Genomic DNA, 16,481 nt, shown 5'->3' on the forward strand with positions numbered 1-16,481 from the left:
GGTAATTTGATTTCAATTTTTATATTTTTTAATAATTCCTTTATTTGAAAATAATACAATTTAGTGTAATGAAATTTTTATTATTGAAATTACAATTTTTTTAAATATATAGGTATTCAAGATCTCAGTTTACAATAAATTTTCTATTAGAATTCAAGGCGTCAATGCCAAAGGTATTTAGAGCAATTAAGGAAATAATTCCGAGAATTATAGAAAGTAATATAAAAATCTATTTGATTCAATTATAATTTACAATTTTGTGAGAATTCAAAAAAAAAAAAAAGAAATTCTCTCTTTTTACCAAGGCAAAGTAGTACCGTCATGTTGCAAAAAAGTACCAGTATTTTCGGCTTTTAAATTTTGCAAAGTATTTAAAATATCTTCAACGCTGTTTTCAATTTCCAACGGTGCTTGAGATCCGCCCATATCAGTTTTCACCCAACCTGGATGAACACAAACTGCCAAAATTCCATTTTCTTTTAAATCAACACTCATTGATTTTGTTGCTGCATTTAATGCACTCTGAAGAAGAAAATTTTTTTTTAATCTCAATAAAAAAAAAACCCAACAATTAATATTTATATCCAATTTAAAATTTTACAAAAAAAACATTTTTCTCGAAAATTATTAATTTAATTAATTAGCAAACCTTGCTACATCTATAAGGATAATATCCGCCTGAATCATTTTGTGCAATACTTCCAAGAATTGAAGAAATATTAACAATTGCTGCTCTCGAAACACTCATTGGTTTATCTTCTTGAATTTTGGCTCCTTTTTTTAAAAGTGGCAAAAGTTTCTGTCGTAAAAAAAAAATTTAATTTTCTCTTTAATTTCATTTTCTAAAGAATTGATAGGAAATTTTTTATTTTTTTTTTTTTTGCAAATACCTGTGTTAGCATAATAGGAGCAATTGTATTAATAGCAAAATTATCTTTAAGCTGTTCCTCTTTAACCAATCCAAGTCGAGTGAATTTTGTCGAAACTCCCGCATTATTAATTAGAAGATTTAATCCAGCATCACCGACTTTTTCATTAATTGCCTCAAATACTTTATTATAATCCTTTACATTGTTTAGATCTGAAAGATTAATTTTTTTAAAATGAATATTAACACTAGACTAAAAAGAAAAAGTGAAATAAAAAAAGGAATGAAATTAAAAAAGTTAATTAAAAAATAACTATAAATAAATTTTATTTCTTTACAGGAATTTTATTATTTCCTGAAATTAATTTTTTATTTATTTTATATCGTAATAAACATTAGTGGAATAAATTTTTCATATATATATATATATACAATTATTGTAGTTGAAAACATAATGATCGATAAATAGACATTTGTCGTGTTTGTTTTCACCTTGAATTAAACTATTATATTGTTGGGAAAAATATATAGTTTCAATTCGAAATTTATATTCTTAGTAGAAATCTAATCTTACACTGTGATGCTGATAAGATCTAATCGAGATTAAAAAAAATCTTGAATTAATGCAAATTAAATAATTTTAATTTCCAAAAGAAAAAAAAATATTCAACTAAATTAAAATTATAAGAAATATTAAAAAATAAAAATCCTTTTTAAAATAATAAAATAAATTTTTAGATTAAATAATAATTATCCAAATGTTTTTTTTTTTTTTTATTATTATTCTTTAGGATAAAATTTAAAAATATTTTTTAAATTATTTTTAAAATCACTGTTCTATCGATAAGTGCAGTGAAGTGAGAAATAAAACTTTCTTTTATCTATATTTCAATTATGAAAAAACAACGAAAATCTAACAAAAATAAAAGTTTTTTTTCTTCTTGTTTGAAAATGTCCGAAACTTTACATTCTGAGTCGAGTGATGAGGGTGAAAATAAAATAAAAGTGATCGAAGAATTACGACCTTCAAATGGAAAAATGATCAAAGGTACAAAAAAAAAATTTATTGCAAATTTTTCTTTCCTTTTTGGTTATAAGTCAAAAATATCACGAAATCAAGAAATTAATTTTATTTACCAATTTCAATTATATGTAATTTTGGATTTGAATCAGCAAGTGTTTTGAGTTCCTGAAAAACATAAATTTGATTAAATCTTTTTTTTTTGACAATAATTATTATTTTAATTTTTGTTATAAATAATATTTTAGTTTATTACATTTTTTGTTTATTTAATAATAATCGAAATAAAATAGTTTTAATATCGACTAATATATTCCATTTGTCATGTAATTACATGACCTCATTGAAAATTCCTTTCTAATTGTAATTATTATTACAAACGGAAGAACTTTTCAAGGTAATTTTCGGGATATGTTGTAATTTTTTTCTTCTATTTACTATACTTTTAGTTAAAAATTTTAATCGTTTTTTTTAATACTATTTTTGATTCACAAATTTACATTTTTTTCTCGTTTTAATTTGTGTTACAATTTTCCACAATTGTATAATTTACTCCGTCATCATGTCTTGCACAATCATGCATAACCCATATCTTACATGACATTGAGAAATTTTTAATTTAAAAAATGCAATATATTATTTTATTCTAAATTTTTTTTTATAGAATTTACATAAAGTTTAAAAATACACTAAAATTATTATTTCTCCTCTAAATTTTTCAATCAATAAAAAAAATTTAATATTGTTTTTAATTTTAAATTAATATTGTCATTTTATTTGTTCGTTGACATTTTACTTTAATTATTATTTACCTATTTTTATTATTATTTAATAAAGTTTACATTTTATTAATATTTTTAAATATTTCAAATTTAAATAAAAATTCCTTTTTCAAAATATGGCGCTTTTTTTAAAAAAAATTGCGCATGCGTTTAAACAATTGCTCTAATTTTATATTTAAGTGCTTTTAAAATACTTGAAAAAAAAATATTTACTTTTCCTTACTTAATAATAAATTATTTAATTTCATGTTATGATTTTCCTTTTTTATTAAATTAATTTTAATTATGATTTTGAAATAAATTTTAAATTCTCTGGAAAATAAAGAACCAATGAAAAAAATTGTTGTTACGCATGCGCAATAGAAAGATTAGCAGTTTGTGAATGCGCCATTATTGTTTTATATATCGATCAAGAAAACTAATTTCTTTTTAGTTCATTTACAACCGTTAATATTGAAAGTTGTGTTTTCTCAAACAATTTTGTTTATAAATTCAAATTGAATAAAATTCTTTCATTTTTTTTCAAGTTTTAATATATAAAAATAAGACAATGGCACCAATTGGTAAGTATGCTTGAGAATCGGTTTTTTTTTAGGTTATATAAATCTAAAAATTATTCAACAATTAATTCTATTATCCATAAAGTAGAAAATATACTTACTGTCGCTTTGCTAACGTCTCGACATGTAGCAAAGATAAATTCCGGTTGAAATTTTGTTCCTTGAATCAATTTTTTAACAATACCAAGACCGATCCCTCGGTTACCACCAGTTATTAACACTGAACGCATTTTTTTTTCTCTTATTTCTTCAAAAAAAATACTACCGGCCTTTTATTCTTAATGATAATCGAAAAGAAGTTAAAATATTATCTTATTGTTAGACGCGCACGCTCTATACTGACAGTGCATTTTATACTCAGCTCAAATGTGATTCATTAATCTCGGTTTGATTATTTTTTCCGGTTAGAATATTATTCGGAAAGTGAAAAAATAAAGAATTTGTGGCTTTTCGCATCCGTTTAATATTTTTCTCATTCTTTTGCGAATTATTTAATTAACAATAATAACAAAAAACAAAAATTGAATTTCCCTCTTAAAAAAAAATGATTTTAAAAAAAAGAAAATAAAAATATTTTTTCAAAAATAAAATTCAAAAATATAAAAATAATTTAATGATAATTAACATTAGGTAGACAATCAATAAATTTAAAAATTATTTTCTAAAAATATCAAACTGAAATTAATATTCTCTGATATGTGCATATGTGATAATTCACAGAGTGACGTCAGAATTTTTATATTGTGATTCGCGCCACAATCATGGCGACATTAACAATCATCCCGAGGTTCATGTCATTTAGAAGAAAACCGGCTAATTTATTAAAATTATCGTTTAACGGAAATAAAAATTCCCTCTTTGGAAATATTCTCGTGGCTTATTTATCCAGTGAGTGTGACTTTATCGATTTCATCATTACATCGATTACGTAAAATGATTTTCAAAATAGAATATACTTGTCAAATTTTTATATTTACGTTTTATTTTTTTTTTATATGAAGAAGGTTTTTTTTTATTACAAATATTGATGTTGGTAATATTTTGTAAATTATAATCTATAAAAATTTTTGCTGTTTAATAATGAATTTAGTTTTAATGTTTTTAGATGACAGATTTTGTTTATTTGTAAATTAGAAATAATTTTTGTAATTATACCAACTTGCGTAATGTAATTTTTAATTGTACTAAAATTTTATTGCATCACTATTTAGATTTATTATCATATTTTTTTTTTAGATTTTGTTTTGAAAATCGTTTCAATTTTCCCACCCGATGAATGATTTTTTTTTTTTTTTGTCTCAAATGATTGAAGATTAATTATAAAACGATTTACAATATGAATATGAATTTATAATTTTAAATTATTTTCTTTTTAGCGGAACACAAATATATGTACGATCTAGTGGTTTTGGGAGGTGGTTCAGGTGGTTTGGCTGCTGCAAAAGAGGCTGTTGAACTTGGTGCAAAAGTTGCTGTTCTTGATTATGTGACACCAACTCCTTTAGGAACAAAATGGGGTTTAGGAGGAACTTGCGTTAACGTTGGTTGTATTCCAAAAAAGCTTATGCATCAAGCCGCTCTTCTCGGTGAAGCTATTCATGTAAATATTTAATTATCCCCTTTATAAAAAGTAAAGGTTGTTTCTATTTCGCCCGCTCGGGCGAACTAATTCATTTCTGTTATTTCGCCCGTCGCGGGCGAAATAGATGCGACTGTGTGAACTGGCTATTTCGCCCGTCGAAATGAATGTGTTTTAGAAGACGGGCAAAATAAGAAAAATAGATTATTTCGCCCGTTCAAGATAAAATCGAGTATCTGGAAGACGGGCGAGTATATTATTTCGTCCGTGAAATGTTTAAACAAAAACGGGCGAAATAATCAAAATACAATATTTAGCCCGCTAGGTATAAACAGCTGTTGTATATTTCAATTTACAAACTAAAATTATTTTAACTTTTATTTTGCAATTTATGTTAAATATCATATATTTGATAAACAAATTTGATGGTCTCATTTATTTTTTGTGTTTCGATAAAAAAAAGGGTTTTTCTGATTTCTTTCTCAGCAGAATCATGGTTTTATATATCAATGTGAGATTATACTCCGTATAGTATATTCTTTAAATATTGAAAACGACGGTGCGTTGTTTGAAAATCTATTTGGTATCGAAAGTAGTTCATATGACATTCTTTATTTTGATTGTCTTCAATTTTATTTACTCGTTGAATTTAGAGATGCAAATATACAAAAATTTCAGAAATAGTCGATTTTTGAATTCTTATTTAAATTACAAAATTAAAATCCACAATTTTTATTATCAAAGTTTAATAAACAAAATTAAAAAAAATTTTTTTTTCATTTTTCATGAAAAAAATTTTTTAAAATGATTTTTTCAATTTTTAAGAAAAAATTTTTTCCAATTATTTCGTCAACAATTTTTAAAAGAAAAATTTATAAAAAATATTAAAAAATATTATTAATTATTTGAAGAAATATTAATATTTTTAAATCGATGACGATCAATTTTAATTGTTTTCGACTTCAACATCGTAATTTTAATTAGTTAAATTTAATAATTATAATTTATAATTTTAATATTAGATTAATTTTTTTATAATTTTAATTATATTTATTTACCATTACTATAAAATATTAAATTTTTTTAATTATTTAATAAGAGTAATTAATACCTCTATAAATATATTAATTTTTTTTCCAATACAATTTCTTAGATAAAATAATTATTATTCTTTAAAGTCACGTCTCAAAAACGTGTAAAATAAATATTTGAAAAATCTTCAAGTTAATAATTACAAACAAATTTTATGTTACAAATATTCTCAAAACTTTAATTAATAAAATTTTTTGAAAAAAAATAGAAAATAATTAAGTATTAATTTTAAGAATTTAAAGAATTTTTAAGAACTTTTTTTTAATTTAAATTTCTTCTATTTTATTAAACCAAATACTCCAAAAGATATAAATAAATAATATTAGACCTATACTCAGACGTCTTTTTTCTAACCATCTTATTTGTTATATTTAAAAAAAAGTAAAATTATTTTTTCTCATTATCTAAAAAACAGCTGTCTATACTTAACGGACGAAATAATAAACTCGCCCGTCTTCCAGATACTCGATTTTATCTTGAACGGGCGAAATATGTAATCTATTTTTCTTATTTTGCCCGTTTTCTAAAACACATTCATTTCGACGAGCGAAATAGCCAGTTCACACAGTCGTATTTATTTCGCCCGCGACGGGCGAAATAACAGAAATGAATTAGTTCAAAATTTAAAAAAAAAAAAATAATTATTTATAACAGGAATCCGTTGCTTTTGGCTGGCAATTACCCGATCCAAAAACAATTACAATTGATTGGGATGCATTGAAAAATGCTGTTCAAAATCATGTAAAATCTGTTAATTGGGTGACACGAGTTGAACTCAGAAATAAGTAAGTGAAATTTTCTGTTAATTTAAAAATTTATTTTCTAATTTTTTTTTCTTTTTAGAAATGTAGAGTATATAAATGCTCTTGGACATTTTCAAGATCAACATACAATTGTTGGCGTCATGAAGAATGGCGATCAAAAAATTATAACTGCGCAAAATATTTTAATTGCCGTTGGTGGTAGGCCAAGGTATCCTGATATTCCCGGAGCTGTTGAATATGGAATAACAAGTGACGATATTTTCAGTTTAGATAAAGCACCAGGCAAAACTCTTGTCGTTGGAGCTGGATGTATCCTTTTTTTCAAAAAATTTTTTATTTTTTTTTTTCATTTAGAGATTATATTTTTATTTTTCTTGACGCAATTTTAATATAAAGATATTGGATTAGAGTGTGCGGGATTTTTAAATGGAATGGGTTTCGATGCAACGATAATGGTTCGTTCAATTGTTTTACGTGGATTCGATCAACAAATGGCAAATATTGTCGCTGAGGAAATGGCCGATCGTGGCGTACATTTTATTTATCAAGCAAAACCAAAGGCAATTGAAAAACAAGCCGATGGTCGTCTTCTCGTTCATTGGGTTGATAAGGTGAATTTTTTTTTTTTTTTTTCTCTTGAGAAAAATTTATTTAATTTATCGCAAGAAAATAAAATGTGTTTTTTTTTTAATTAACAGAACGGAGAAATTCATCAGGATGTCTACGATACCGTTTTATTTGCAATAGGACGTAGAGCACTGACCAAGGAATTAAAACCAGAAAATGTGGGACTTGTACTTATGCCCGAAAGTGAAAAAATCAAAACAGTTAATGAACAAACGAACGTTTCGAATATTTATGCAGTCGGTGATGTTCTTCACGTTAGTTTTTTTTTTCTATTAATTTTCTTTAAACGAATACAAAACAAGGTTTTTGATTTGAAATTTTTTTTTTTTTGAACAGAAACTTCCAGAATTGACACCGGTGGCGATTCATGCGGGAAAATTGTTGTCTCGTCGTCTTTTTGGTGGTTCAACGGATCAAATGGATTATACAAATGTGGCAACGACTGTATTTAGTCCCTTGGAATATGGATGTGTTGGTTTAAGTGAGGAACAAGCGATCGCATTGTACGGAGAGGAGAATCTTGAAATTTATCACGCCTATTATAAACCAACGGAATTTTTTGTACCACAAAAAAATGTTAAACATTGTTACGTTAAAGTTGTTGCATTAAGAAAAGATGATCAACGAGTTCTTGGAATGCATTTCGTTGGACCGAATGCCGGTGAAGTTATTCAAGGATTTTCTGCTGCCATCAAGTAATTATCGCCGATTTTTTTTTTTTTTTTATTAATAATTAATTCAAGTAACAAAAATTTTAATTTTTAAAGGTGCAATTTAACATTTCCAATGTTAAAATCAACTGTTGGTATTCATCCAACAACGGCTGAAGAATTCACTCGTGTTTTCATAACAAAAAGATCGGGAATGGATCCAACACCACAAAGTTGTTGCAGTTAAATATTAGAATGTCATAACTAGAAGATTTTGAAAGCAATCTTATTTACTTTTTTTTTTTTTTTTACAAAAGTATTGAGGGGATAAAGGTGATAGAATATTTTTTAAAGTGAAATTCCAAAATGGTTTTTTTTTATGACGATTTTGCATTAATGATAAAAAGCAAATTCTGAAAGGAAAAAAAAAAAAAAAAAAAAAAAGTTTATTAACATAATTGAATACAAAATTGCTTTGTTGAAGAAGCAATTAGTGAATTTTGTATACAGTATTTTAATTTTGCAATTCCACAGTGAGTAAAAAGAAATTATTTTTATGCAATTTTTGTTAACATTTTAACATTAAATTTCTATTTCTCACTAATTTCTATTTCTATTTCTCCTTTATTTTCTCACATCCAATCCAATATTTTGCCGTTAATAATGGATAACCAATTTCCGTTTTAAATGTTTCGGAATTAAATTTCCAAAAATATTTCCCTTTAAAAAAGTAAATTGCACCTGAAAATAGTTTTTAATTAATGAAAATTCAATTATTTTTTTTTTTTACAATTATTATTTACCATTTGTCCATGTCATTGCAGTGTCAAAATTTTGTGGAATACCACCTAATTTTGTAATATGTGAAAAATTTGAATCCAATTTATCTTGACTTTCATTGATTGTCCAAAATTCATTGCCTCTGTTTTTTTTTGTATTAAAAAAAAAAATAAATTGGAAATTTATTTGAAAATACAATAAAATTGGAAAAGAAAATTATTTCCATGATTTTTGAAAAATTACCGAAATAGATAAACTTTCTCTGTTTTTGGCCAAATAAAAGCGGCGTCAATTTTATTGATATTATCAGGAATTTTGTAATCAGACAAAAATCTTGGACTGTCGCTGCTAAAACTATTGCCATTATAAATCCAATATTTGTCGCCTATTAAAAAAAAAAAAAATTTTTAAATAGTTTGAAAAAAAGAAAAACTAATTATAAAACACAAACCAGAAAAAAGTACGATACTCGAATCAATTTCTCTTTGATAAGCGGCATCAATTTTCGTTACATAATTTGGCAAACCGTGAAATAATTGTTGTAATTTCACTGGATAATCATTGTCCAATAAACCACGTTGAATTAAACGCCAGAGATACTAAAAAAAAGAAAATTTAATTTCAATAGAATTATTTTTCTTTCAGAATATAATTATATTCTTACTTCGCCTTTAAAAATGAATATTTCATTTCTAAACATTGAAATAGTATCAAAATTCCCTTGACAAATATCAGGAATTGTAATTAAATTATTTTTCTTTTCATGCAAACGATGTTCCTCAACTGTTTCATAATCACCGATAAATGTAATATTCTGAAAATCTAATCTCTGAGTTGTTGAATAGAAATCAGTTGTTAATTCAATTTCAAATTCTGTCGTTGTTTTTGGAATTTCTCGTTCCTGTTCTTCTTTATGATGTAAAACTGAAATTTTTATTAATTCAGTTAGAATAAAATAAGAAAATATTTAAAAAAAAAAAAGTAATCGTACTATAGAGATCATATAATCCAAGAAGATCATCGTAATCTAATTGAAATCCCGAAGTGTATCCTTTATAATAAGGAAACATAATTGACGTTGGAATTGTTGAATGAGATAATCCCAAACTGTGTCCCAATTCATGAACAGCGACTGAGAAAAAATCTGTTCCTTCTTCTTGTGAATCAAATGAATTTATCTCCCATTTTTCATCATCGTCAAAATGAATATCACCACCAAATGAATTCATTTCATAGGGGAAAAAAGCGTGTGCCAAAATATTTCCCGGTCCATCAAAAGGATAACTGAAGAAAAAAAAAAATTTATTTAAAATTAATTTTTAATTTAAAAAAAAAATATATATATATATACCCGTCACCGTGTGATCCTTGACTAAAACTTATTATAATATCTGCATTCGGATCATTGACATTTTGAAAATTAAGCCTTGAATAATCGGTCCAAGCTTTAAAAGCTCTTTCCATTTCTTTAATTACAGATTCTTGTTTCAATTTTGGTGACCAATTGGCAATGCTATAATAATTTTGAAAAAATATTAATTATATTTAAATAATAGTTAATTGATAATAAAAAAAAAAAAATCAATTACTAATAAGTGATAACGCGTTTCCTCCATCCTTCAGAACCGATAATATATCTTTTTTCTCGATTTTTCAAATGTTTTATATCGGCAACTCCACAACGTGGTGTTTCTATCAACTTTTAAAAATTAAAAACTTAAAATAACTACGCTGTGAATAAATAATTTTTTTATTTTTCTGAATATTATTTTTAAATATTTAAATTTGTCTACTATTTTTCTAAATATTTCACATTGAATATTTTCGTAATTAATATGCTAATTTTTAATCAATTATTATTATCTGCACTAAAAATACCTTTAAAGTTATATTATCAATTTCTCCGGACATTGGAATATTTCCAAATTTTTGTAGACTTTTTATTGCATCGACCAATGCACTTTCCTTATAAAGAGACTCGGAATTTCCACTCGTTGGCAAATATCCAAATCTTTTCATAAAATTTATCTAGAAATGAAATTCACAATTTTTATACATTTTTTTTTCGTAATTAAGGAAAATTAATATAAATTGAAATAAAATTATTGCTTAAAAAATAGAAAAAAAAAATTTTAATGATTTATTTTTACGTACCGTTTTAGTTGATAAAAAAAGACGTTGCATCAAAAGATTTGATATATTAATTGGTGCCAAGTGAATGAGTTTAATATTAAAATTTAAAATCAACCAAATAAAAATTAATAATTTCATTGTGAGAAAAAATTAAAGTAAAATATTAAATATTTTTTTTGTATAATTATTTATTTAAATGTATGTTATTTATTTTTGTAATTATCAATTTTTAGATAAAAATAATAAACGGGAAAAAACTGTTTTAAAAATGAGTGTTGCCGCCTTTTTTTTTTTTTTTTAGAAAATAAAAGTTGAAACAAACGTTCAACTCAGAGAGCAATTAAGAGCAGACTGAGATAATCATGTGTCTAGCAATTGTTCTTGAAGAAAATGAGACAATTTTTTTTTCTTTGAAATTTCATTGAACCTAGAAAGTGAAATTTTTTTTTTTTAATTTTTAATAAACTTGAATTTAAAAAAAAAGTATTAGAAAAAAAATTAAATTAACAGAAATTAAAAATTATTTAAAGAATGTCGAGAATTTCTTCTGACTCAACAGATTCTGAATTTTTATCGAATACAAATTTGACGAATTTTTCTCCTTTTGTAAGTAAAAATTAATTAATTTTATCTTTAATATTCTCTGTTTAGTGAAATAATTTTTTTTTTCAAACTTTAAATTAAAAAAACCTTACAGAATTTAAAATGGGTTTTTGGAATCAATTCAACAGTGCCAATTATAAATTTAACAACAAAAGAAAGAACTCTAATTGCTTATGCTTCCTCGCATGTTATTATTTTGTACAATTATTGTTCGAGAGAAATGTTTACACTTCAAGGACACGTTAGTTAATTAAATTTAAATTACTTTTTTCATTTTTAGAAAAATGGATGTATTAAATAATATTTGTTTTTTTTTTTTAGTCAAACGAAATACGAACTTTATCCACTGATTTTAGTGGAAAATATTTGCTGTCTGCTGATTTTGGAAAAGATTCAGTTGTCATAATTTGGAATATCGAAAAACGGTGTGATTTAAAATTTTTTAATCGCTCTAATAATTAAAATTTTCAAAAGATTTGACAAAAATTAAATTAAAATTTGAAAAATTTTGCAGTATTCCAATGTGCACTATTTTTAATCCACACAATGATGCGGGAATGACTGCTGCAAAAATTAGTTTTGATGCCAAATATATTGTAACTGTAGGCAATGAAAATTGTCAATTATTAAAAATTTGGACACCTGGCAAAGACATTGCAGATGGTCAGTATTTTTGCAAAAAAAAAAAAATTACGTTACCATTTTAATTTACCATAGCTAATATAATTATTGAACTAAATTTTTGTTTACAGAAAATTTTTAATTCGATTTTATTATATTTTTTTTATTTTATATATAATAATTTTAGCATCAATCGAACTACATCCCACTAAAAGGGATCGAGTCAAAGAAATTAGCTTCAATGACAACAATTCAGATCAATTTATTCTTACACTCGAGTATCAAGTTTTGTTTGTCACATGGGTCTGTATAAATATTCAAAACAATTTTTATAAATTTAAAACTCCGTTTGTAAAAAAAAAAATTAATTTAAAGATACAATTTTTTAAAGGGAAATAAAAATTTAAATGTTCATCAACCTTGTATTGTAAAAAAACAAAACGTCGGTGTTTTCAATAATTCAATTATTCTATCACGAGTAAATAAAGCAATCACAAGTACTTCGAAGGGTAAAACAAAAATTTGTCAATTTTACAAGGAAATTATTTTCAAAATTTAAAAACTAATATTCATATTTAAATTTTTTTTTAAAAAATGAAGGTTTCATGTTATTTTGGACATTCAATGAGAAAAAGGCAAATTTTCAAAAAGCAATTCAACTTGAAAAATGCAATATTACTGAAATTAATCGACAAAAAAAGTAAAAATTACAGAAAAATTTAATTAATTTCCAAAAAATTGACATTTAATTAATTAATTTTTTAGTATAATAGTTCTGGGAAATTCTCAAGGTGATGTGAAATTTTATGATGAAGAATTGAAAATTTTATATTTGTGCACTGATTGTAATTTTGATTCAATAAGCTCAATAAGTTTTGATCTTACTTCTGAATATTCAAAGAAATATGAAATTGAATCGAATTTTACTTTTAATATTGAAAATAATTGTGAAACAAAAAATATTACAAATAATGGAAAAAATCATTTTGGAGCAACAATGGATCAAAAACCTTTCGAAATTGAAAGATTCTTTATTTGTACACTTTATAATTCATTGCTTATATTTTATTAATTTTTTATTTTTCATAAATCTGAGAAATTAATTTTCAAATTAAAAATTACTTACAATTTTTTTTTTTTTAGGCACAAAAACGGGACAACTCGTTTGGCTAGATGTTTCAAAATTAAAATATCAATTTATTTCATATCCATCGGAAAGCATAATTACATCTTTGGATCTTCATAGTGATCTGTAAATTTAAACATAAAAAAAACAAACAAAATTCGATTTCATATTTTATATTCTTAATTTCAGATCTTACATGGTAATAGGAACATCTTCTGGTTTAATTCGTCTCTTTAATTACACTAATAATAGATTAATGATATCAAAGGAGTTGCCAATTTTTACAAATTTTTCTGAAATTTATAATAGAGAATCAATTAATAATGAAATAATTCATGTTTCAAATTTGAAAATTTCAAAAACTTTTAATTCTATTACTATTCTTAAATATTCTCCAAATTGTAAGAAATTATTCATTAATTTAATTATTATTGCAAAACAGTTTAATTAAAAAAAATGTAAAAATAATTTTTTTTAATTTGCAAAAAAAAATTTCGTTTTTATATTTATTCTAGCCGATATGTTAATATGCGGTTTAAAAAATGGAGTAATTTGGATTTTACATCCGGATTCTTTAACATCAATAGACCAAGTTCCTTTTAAACATTCAAATGAAGCAATTTTGAATGTCACTTTTTCGGAAAATTCTCAATACATGGCTTATTCAGTAAAAAAAAAAGATTAATTTATATAAAAATAATTATTAAATTATAATAATTTTTAATCTATGAAAAATAATCGTTTAATTGCATTTTTAAAAAAATGTCTTATTTCTTTATATTTTCAGGACAATGCAATGACAGTGGCAGTATTTAAAAAAGGAAAACCAAATTTTTCCTCTGGATTTTGGATTTTTCTTGGAAAATATCATTCCCATTATCTTTGTATCAAAGAATTATTATTTCAACCATTGATTAATGCTTCGAATACTCCACGTTTTTTTTCGTTGGGAGCCGATAAAAATTTAGTGGAATATGATTTAGCAAATAGGTCAGTTAAAAAATAGTATTTTTAATTAATAATCATAAAAAAAAATAAATAATCAATTTGGTAAAAGTGGTCCATATCCAGAGCCAGGTTTGAAAATTTTTAATTCCGTTCAAATTGAATTTAACGCTATTCCACTTTCAATTGCCTGGTACTCTGAAATTAAAGACATGTTAGTTGTTTCAAATTCAGAGGTAATTATTTTTAATTACAAATTAAATATCTATCACGAAAAAAATGCTTTTTTTTCATATTTTTATTTTAAAAAATTGAAAATGATTAAAAAAAACTATTTTAGTATAAATTCAGAATTGTTTCAAGCATGACAAAAAAAATTTATTCAACATTTTTGGGTCCTACTTTTGGAGCGCCTGTGAGAATTATAAAAGTAAATTTTACTATGTGATTTAGAATTTAGAAAAAAGCAGATTTAAATTTTAATTTCTTCTTTTTTGTTTTGGGAATTTAGATTTTATCTGATCAAATAATAAATGAAAAAATGCAATCCTACATTATTTTTGTCACTGAAAAAGAAATTGGTCTACAAAAATTACCATTAGATGGAAATCCTTACAAGCAAATTGCCCTTATTGGTCATCATCAAAAAGTAAAGCAAAATTAATTTCTAATTAATCTCTAAAAAAAGAAAAATAATTTACCTTTCTATTTTTTTTCCCCAATAGATTATAAAAATATGTCTCAGTAATTGTAAAAAATTTTTATTCACACTTGGAAGCAATGATAAATGTGTGCTCATGTGGCGAATTAATTTAGAGTAAAATTAATTAATTTTATGTAAACATTTTTTACATTTTTGAAATTAAAAAAAAAAATGTTTACCTTGTTTCTGTAATGTAGATCAATAGAAGAAATGTCAAAATTAGGTGGCGAAGGTATTGAGCCCTATTATCCTCTTATTAAAGGTGGAAAAAACGGATCGTTTTTCAATGAAATAAAAGATCTTTTCTATTATTCCCAAATTTTACAACAGGGCGAAAATATTTTAAATTCCAGAATAATAACTGATAAAATTTCCATTAAACAAATTCCAAATTTGATACGATCTCTTGGATATTATCCCAGCAATAAAGAGGTTTTCTGAAAAAAAAAATGAATTAATAAATAAAAATTCAATTTTTATAATTATTTAATTCTTTTTCCTACCTTTTAAGTTGCAATTAATGATAGATGAAATTTCACATAAATTTATTGAAGAGATTAATTTCCAAGATTTTGTGAAATTTTATATTAATCATCGACCTACATTTGGAGTTTCCTTGAAGCAATTTAAAGAAGCATTTCAAACTTTTGGAGATTTGAAAAACTTTGAAAATCCCATTCTATCAAAAGATACATTTTTAGATGTTCTTTTTGGAAAAGGCAAATCTAATCAATTATTCCAAAATTACAAATTTTACGGTAAATGAAATTCATAATAAATTTAAAAAAAAAAATCTAATTCTCTTTATTTATAAAAACACAGGTGAACCATTGTCTCTTGATGAAGCATTTAATTATTTAAAAATTCTTCTGCAAAGCAATTTAATTGATTCACAAGGAAAAATTTCAAGAACTAATTTTGATTTTCTACCAGAAGTACATTTCTTATTTTTTTTAAATAATTCATTTTAAAAAAAAACTAATTAAGAAAATTGGGAGAAAAAAAAACAACAAATTCTATTTAGGCTTCATGAGAATAATGTATTATTCTTTTTTTTTTATGGTACAGAGAATATCTTACAAAGATTTTGCCACGGATTTCATGGGAATCGAACTGCCAAAGGAGAGGAGGGCTGACTAAAATTTTGCCTAATTTTTAATTTTCGGCTAAAATTACAATTTATATATATATATATATTTTTTTTTTTGTTTATATATAAAGTATACTTCGTTCACTGCAGTAATAGAAAATGGCATTACATGATTTGAGCAGAAAATGTTCACTTTCTTTCATACATCGTCGTCTTGTTTTATTTTTTAATATTTTTTTTCTACTCTAAAATTTTCTTTGGCGAGACTTGACTTTATAATCGAACTCTACAACTTCGCTGTTCAGTAATGATTATTTTTTTTTTTCAATTAAAAACCTAAATCAATAAAAAAATTTCAAAATATGGCAATAAGAAAAATTTTTTGCGAAAAATAATTCTTTATTTAATATTATAATGGAAATTCAGTGATAACAATAAATAATTTAATATAAAGATCAGAAGGAAAAGTTTTCTTTTTTTTTAAATTTCGAAGGGGTTCAAAATGATTTGAATTTAAAAATGACAAAGTCAAAGTTT

General features: G+C 24.1%; 4 protein-coding genes across 10 annotated transcripts; 2 read left to right on the forward strand and 2 right to left on the reverse strand.

Moving 5' to 3' along the window:
• Nucleotides 1–16: 16 nt before the first annotated feature.
• On the reverse strand, nt 17–3,574 carry LOC127287109 (C-factor). The gene is made up of 5 exons (XM_051313870.1): nt 3,333–3,574; nt 2,006–2,057; nt 891–1,081; nt 650–799; nt 17–522 (listed from the first exon to the last, which is right to left on the reverse strand). The coding sequence occupies exons 1-5, from the start codon at nt 3,459–3,461 to the stop codon at nt 298–300; spliced, it is 747 nt and encodes a 248-aa protein (XP_051169827.1). The 5' UTR covers nt 3,462–3,574; the 3' UTR covers nt 17–297.
• On the forward strand, nt 1,758–8,245 carry LOC127287100 (thioredoxin reductase 1, mitochondrial). 3 transcript variants are annotated; one of them, XM_051313850.1, is made up of 9 exons: nt 3,074–3,234; nt 3,952–4,119; nt 4,608–4,831; nt 6,557–6,687; nt 6,746–6,975; nt 7,063–7,277; nt 7,365–7,547; nt 7,630–7,988; nt 8,061–8,245. In XM_051313850.1, exons 2-9 carry the CDS (start codon nt 3,993–3,995, stop codon nt 8,188–8,190), a joined length of 1,599 nt encoding a protein of 532 aa, XP_051169807.1. In that variant the 5' UTR covers nt 3,074–3,234; nt 3,952–3,992; the 3' UTR covers nt 8,191–8,245. The 3 variants fall into 3 exon arrangements, with proteins under 3 accessions (XP_051169806.1, XP_051169808.1, XP_051169807.1); XM_051313849.1 differs by lacking the exons at nt 3,074–3,234; nt 3,952–4,119 and adding an exon at nt 1,758–1,916; XM_051313851.1 differs by lacking the exon at nt 3,952–4,119 and having other exon boundaries at nt 3,067–3,234.
• An 84-nt stretch (nt 8,246–8,329) lies between these two features.
• LOC127287099 (matrix metalloproteinase-17-like) lies at nt 8,330–11,017 on the reverse strand. Its single transcript, XM_051313848.1, has 10 exons — nt 10,878–11,017; nt 10,602–10,751; nt 10,313–10,422; nt 10,075–10,236; nt 9,715–10,007; nt 9,388–9,647; nt 9,175–9,322; nt 8,967–9,108; nt 8,747–8,865; nt 8,330–8,684 (listed from the first exon to the last, which is right to left on the reverse strand). Exons 1-10 carry the CDS (start codon nt 10,992–10,994, stop codon nt 8,557–8,559), a joined length of 1,629 nt encoding a protein of 542 aa, XP_051169805.1. The 5' UTR covers nt 10,995–11,017; the 3' UTR covers nt 8,330–8,556.
• A 320-nt stretch (nt 11,018–11,337) lies between these two features.
• On the forward strand, nt 11,338–15,336 carry LOC127287104 (cilia- and flagella-associated protein 251-like). 5 transcript variants are annotated; one of them, XM_051313857.1, is made up of 10 exons: nt 11,338–11,462; nt 11,554–11,700; nt 11,781–11,884; nt 11,974–12,122; nt 12,268–12,383; nt 13,994–14,196; nt 14,264–14,387; nt 14,492–14,581; nt 14,663–14,800; nt 14,877–15,037. In XM_051313857.1, the coding sequence occupies exons 1-10, from the start codon at nt 11,388–11,390 to the stop codon at nt 14,970–14,972; spliced, it is 1,242 nt and encodes a 413-aa protein (XP_051169814.1). In that variant the 5' UTR covers nt 11,338–11,387; the 3' UTR covers nt 14,973–15,037. The 5 variants fall into 5 exon arrangements, with proteins under 5 accessions (XP_051169814.1, XP_051169815.1, XP_051169816.1 ...); XM_051313859.1 differs by lacking the exons at nt 11,338–11,462; nt 11,554–11,700; nt 11,781–11,884; nt 11,974–12,122 and adding exons at nt 12,681–12,780; nt 12,846–13,607; nt 13,722–13,873 and having other exon boundaries at nt 12,136–12,589; XM_051313860.1 differs by lacking the exons at nt 11,338–11,462; nt 11,554–11,700; nt 11,781–11,884; nt 11,974–12,122 and adding exons at nt 12,681–13,607; nt 13,722–13,873 and having other exon boundaries at nt 12,136–12,589.
• The last annotated feature ends 1,145 nt before the right edge of the window (nt 15,337–16,481 follow it).

Source organism: Leptopilina boulardi, unplaced genomic scaffold, assembly GCF_019393585.1.
Source record: "Leptopilina boulardi isolate dan_hultmark-lab unplaced genomic scaffold, ZJU_Lbou_2.1 LbouV2_368, whole genome shotgun sequence".
NCBI lineage: Eukaryota > Metazoa > Arthropoda > Insecta > Hymenoptera > Figitidae > Leptopilina > Leptopilina boulardi.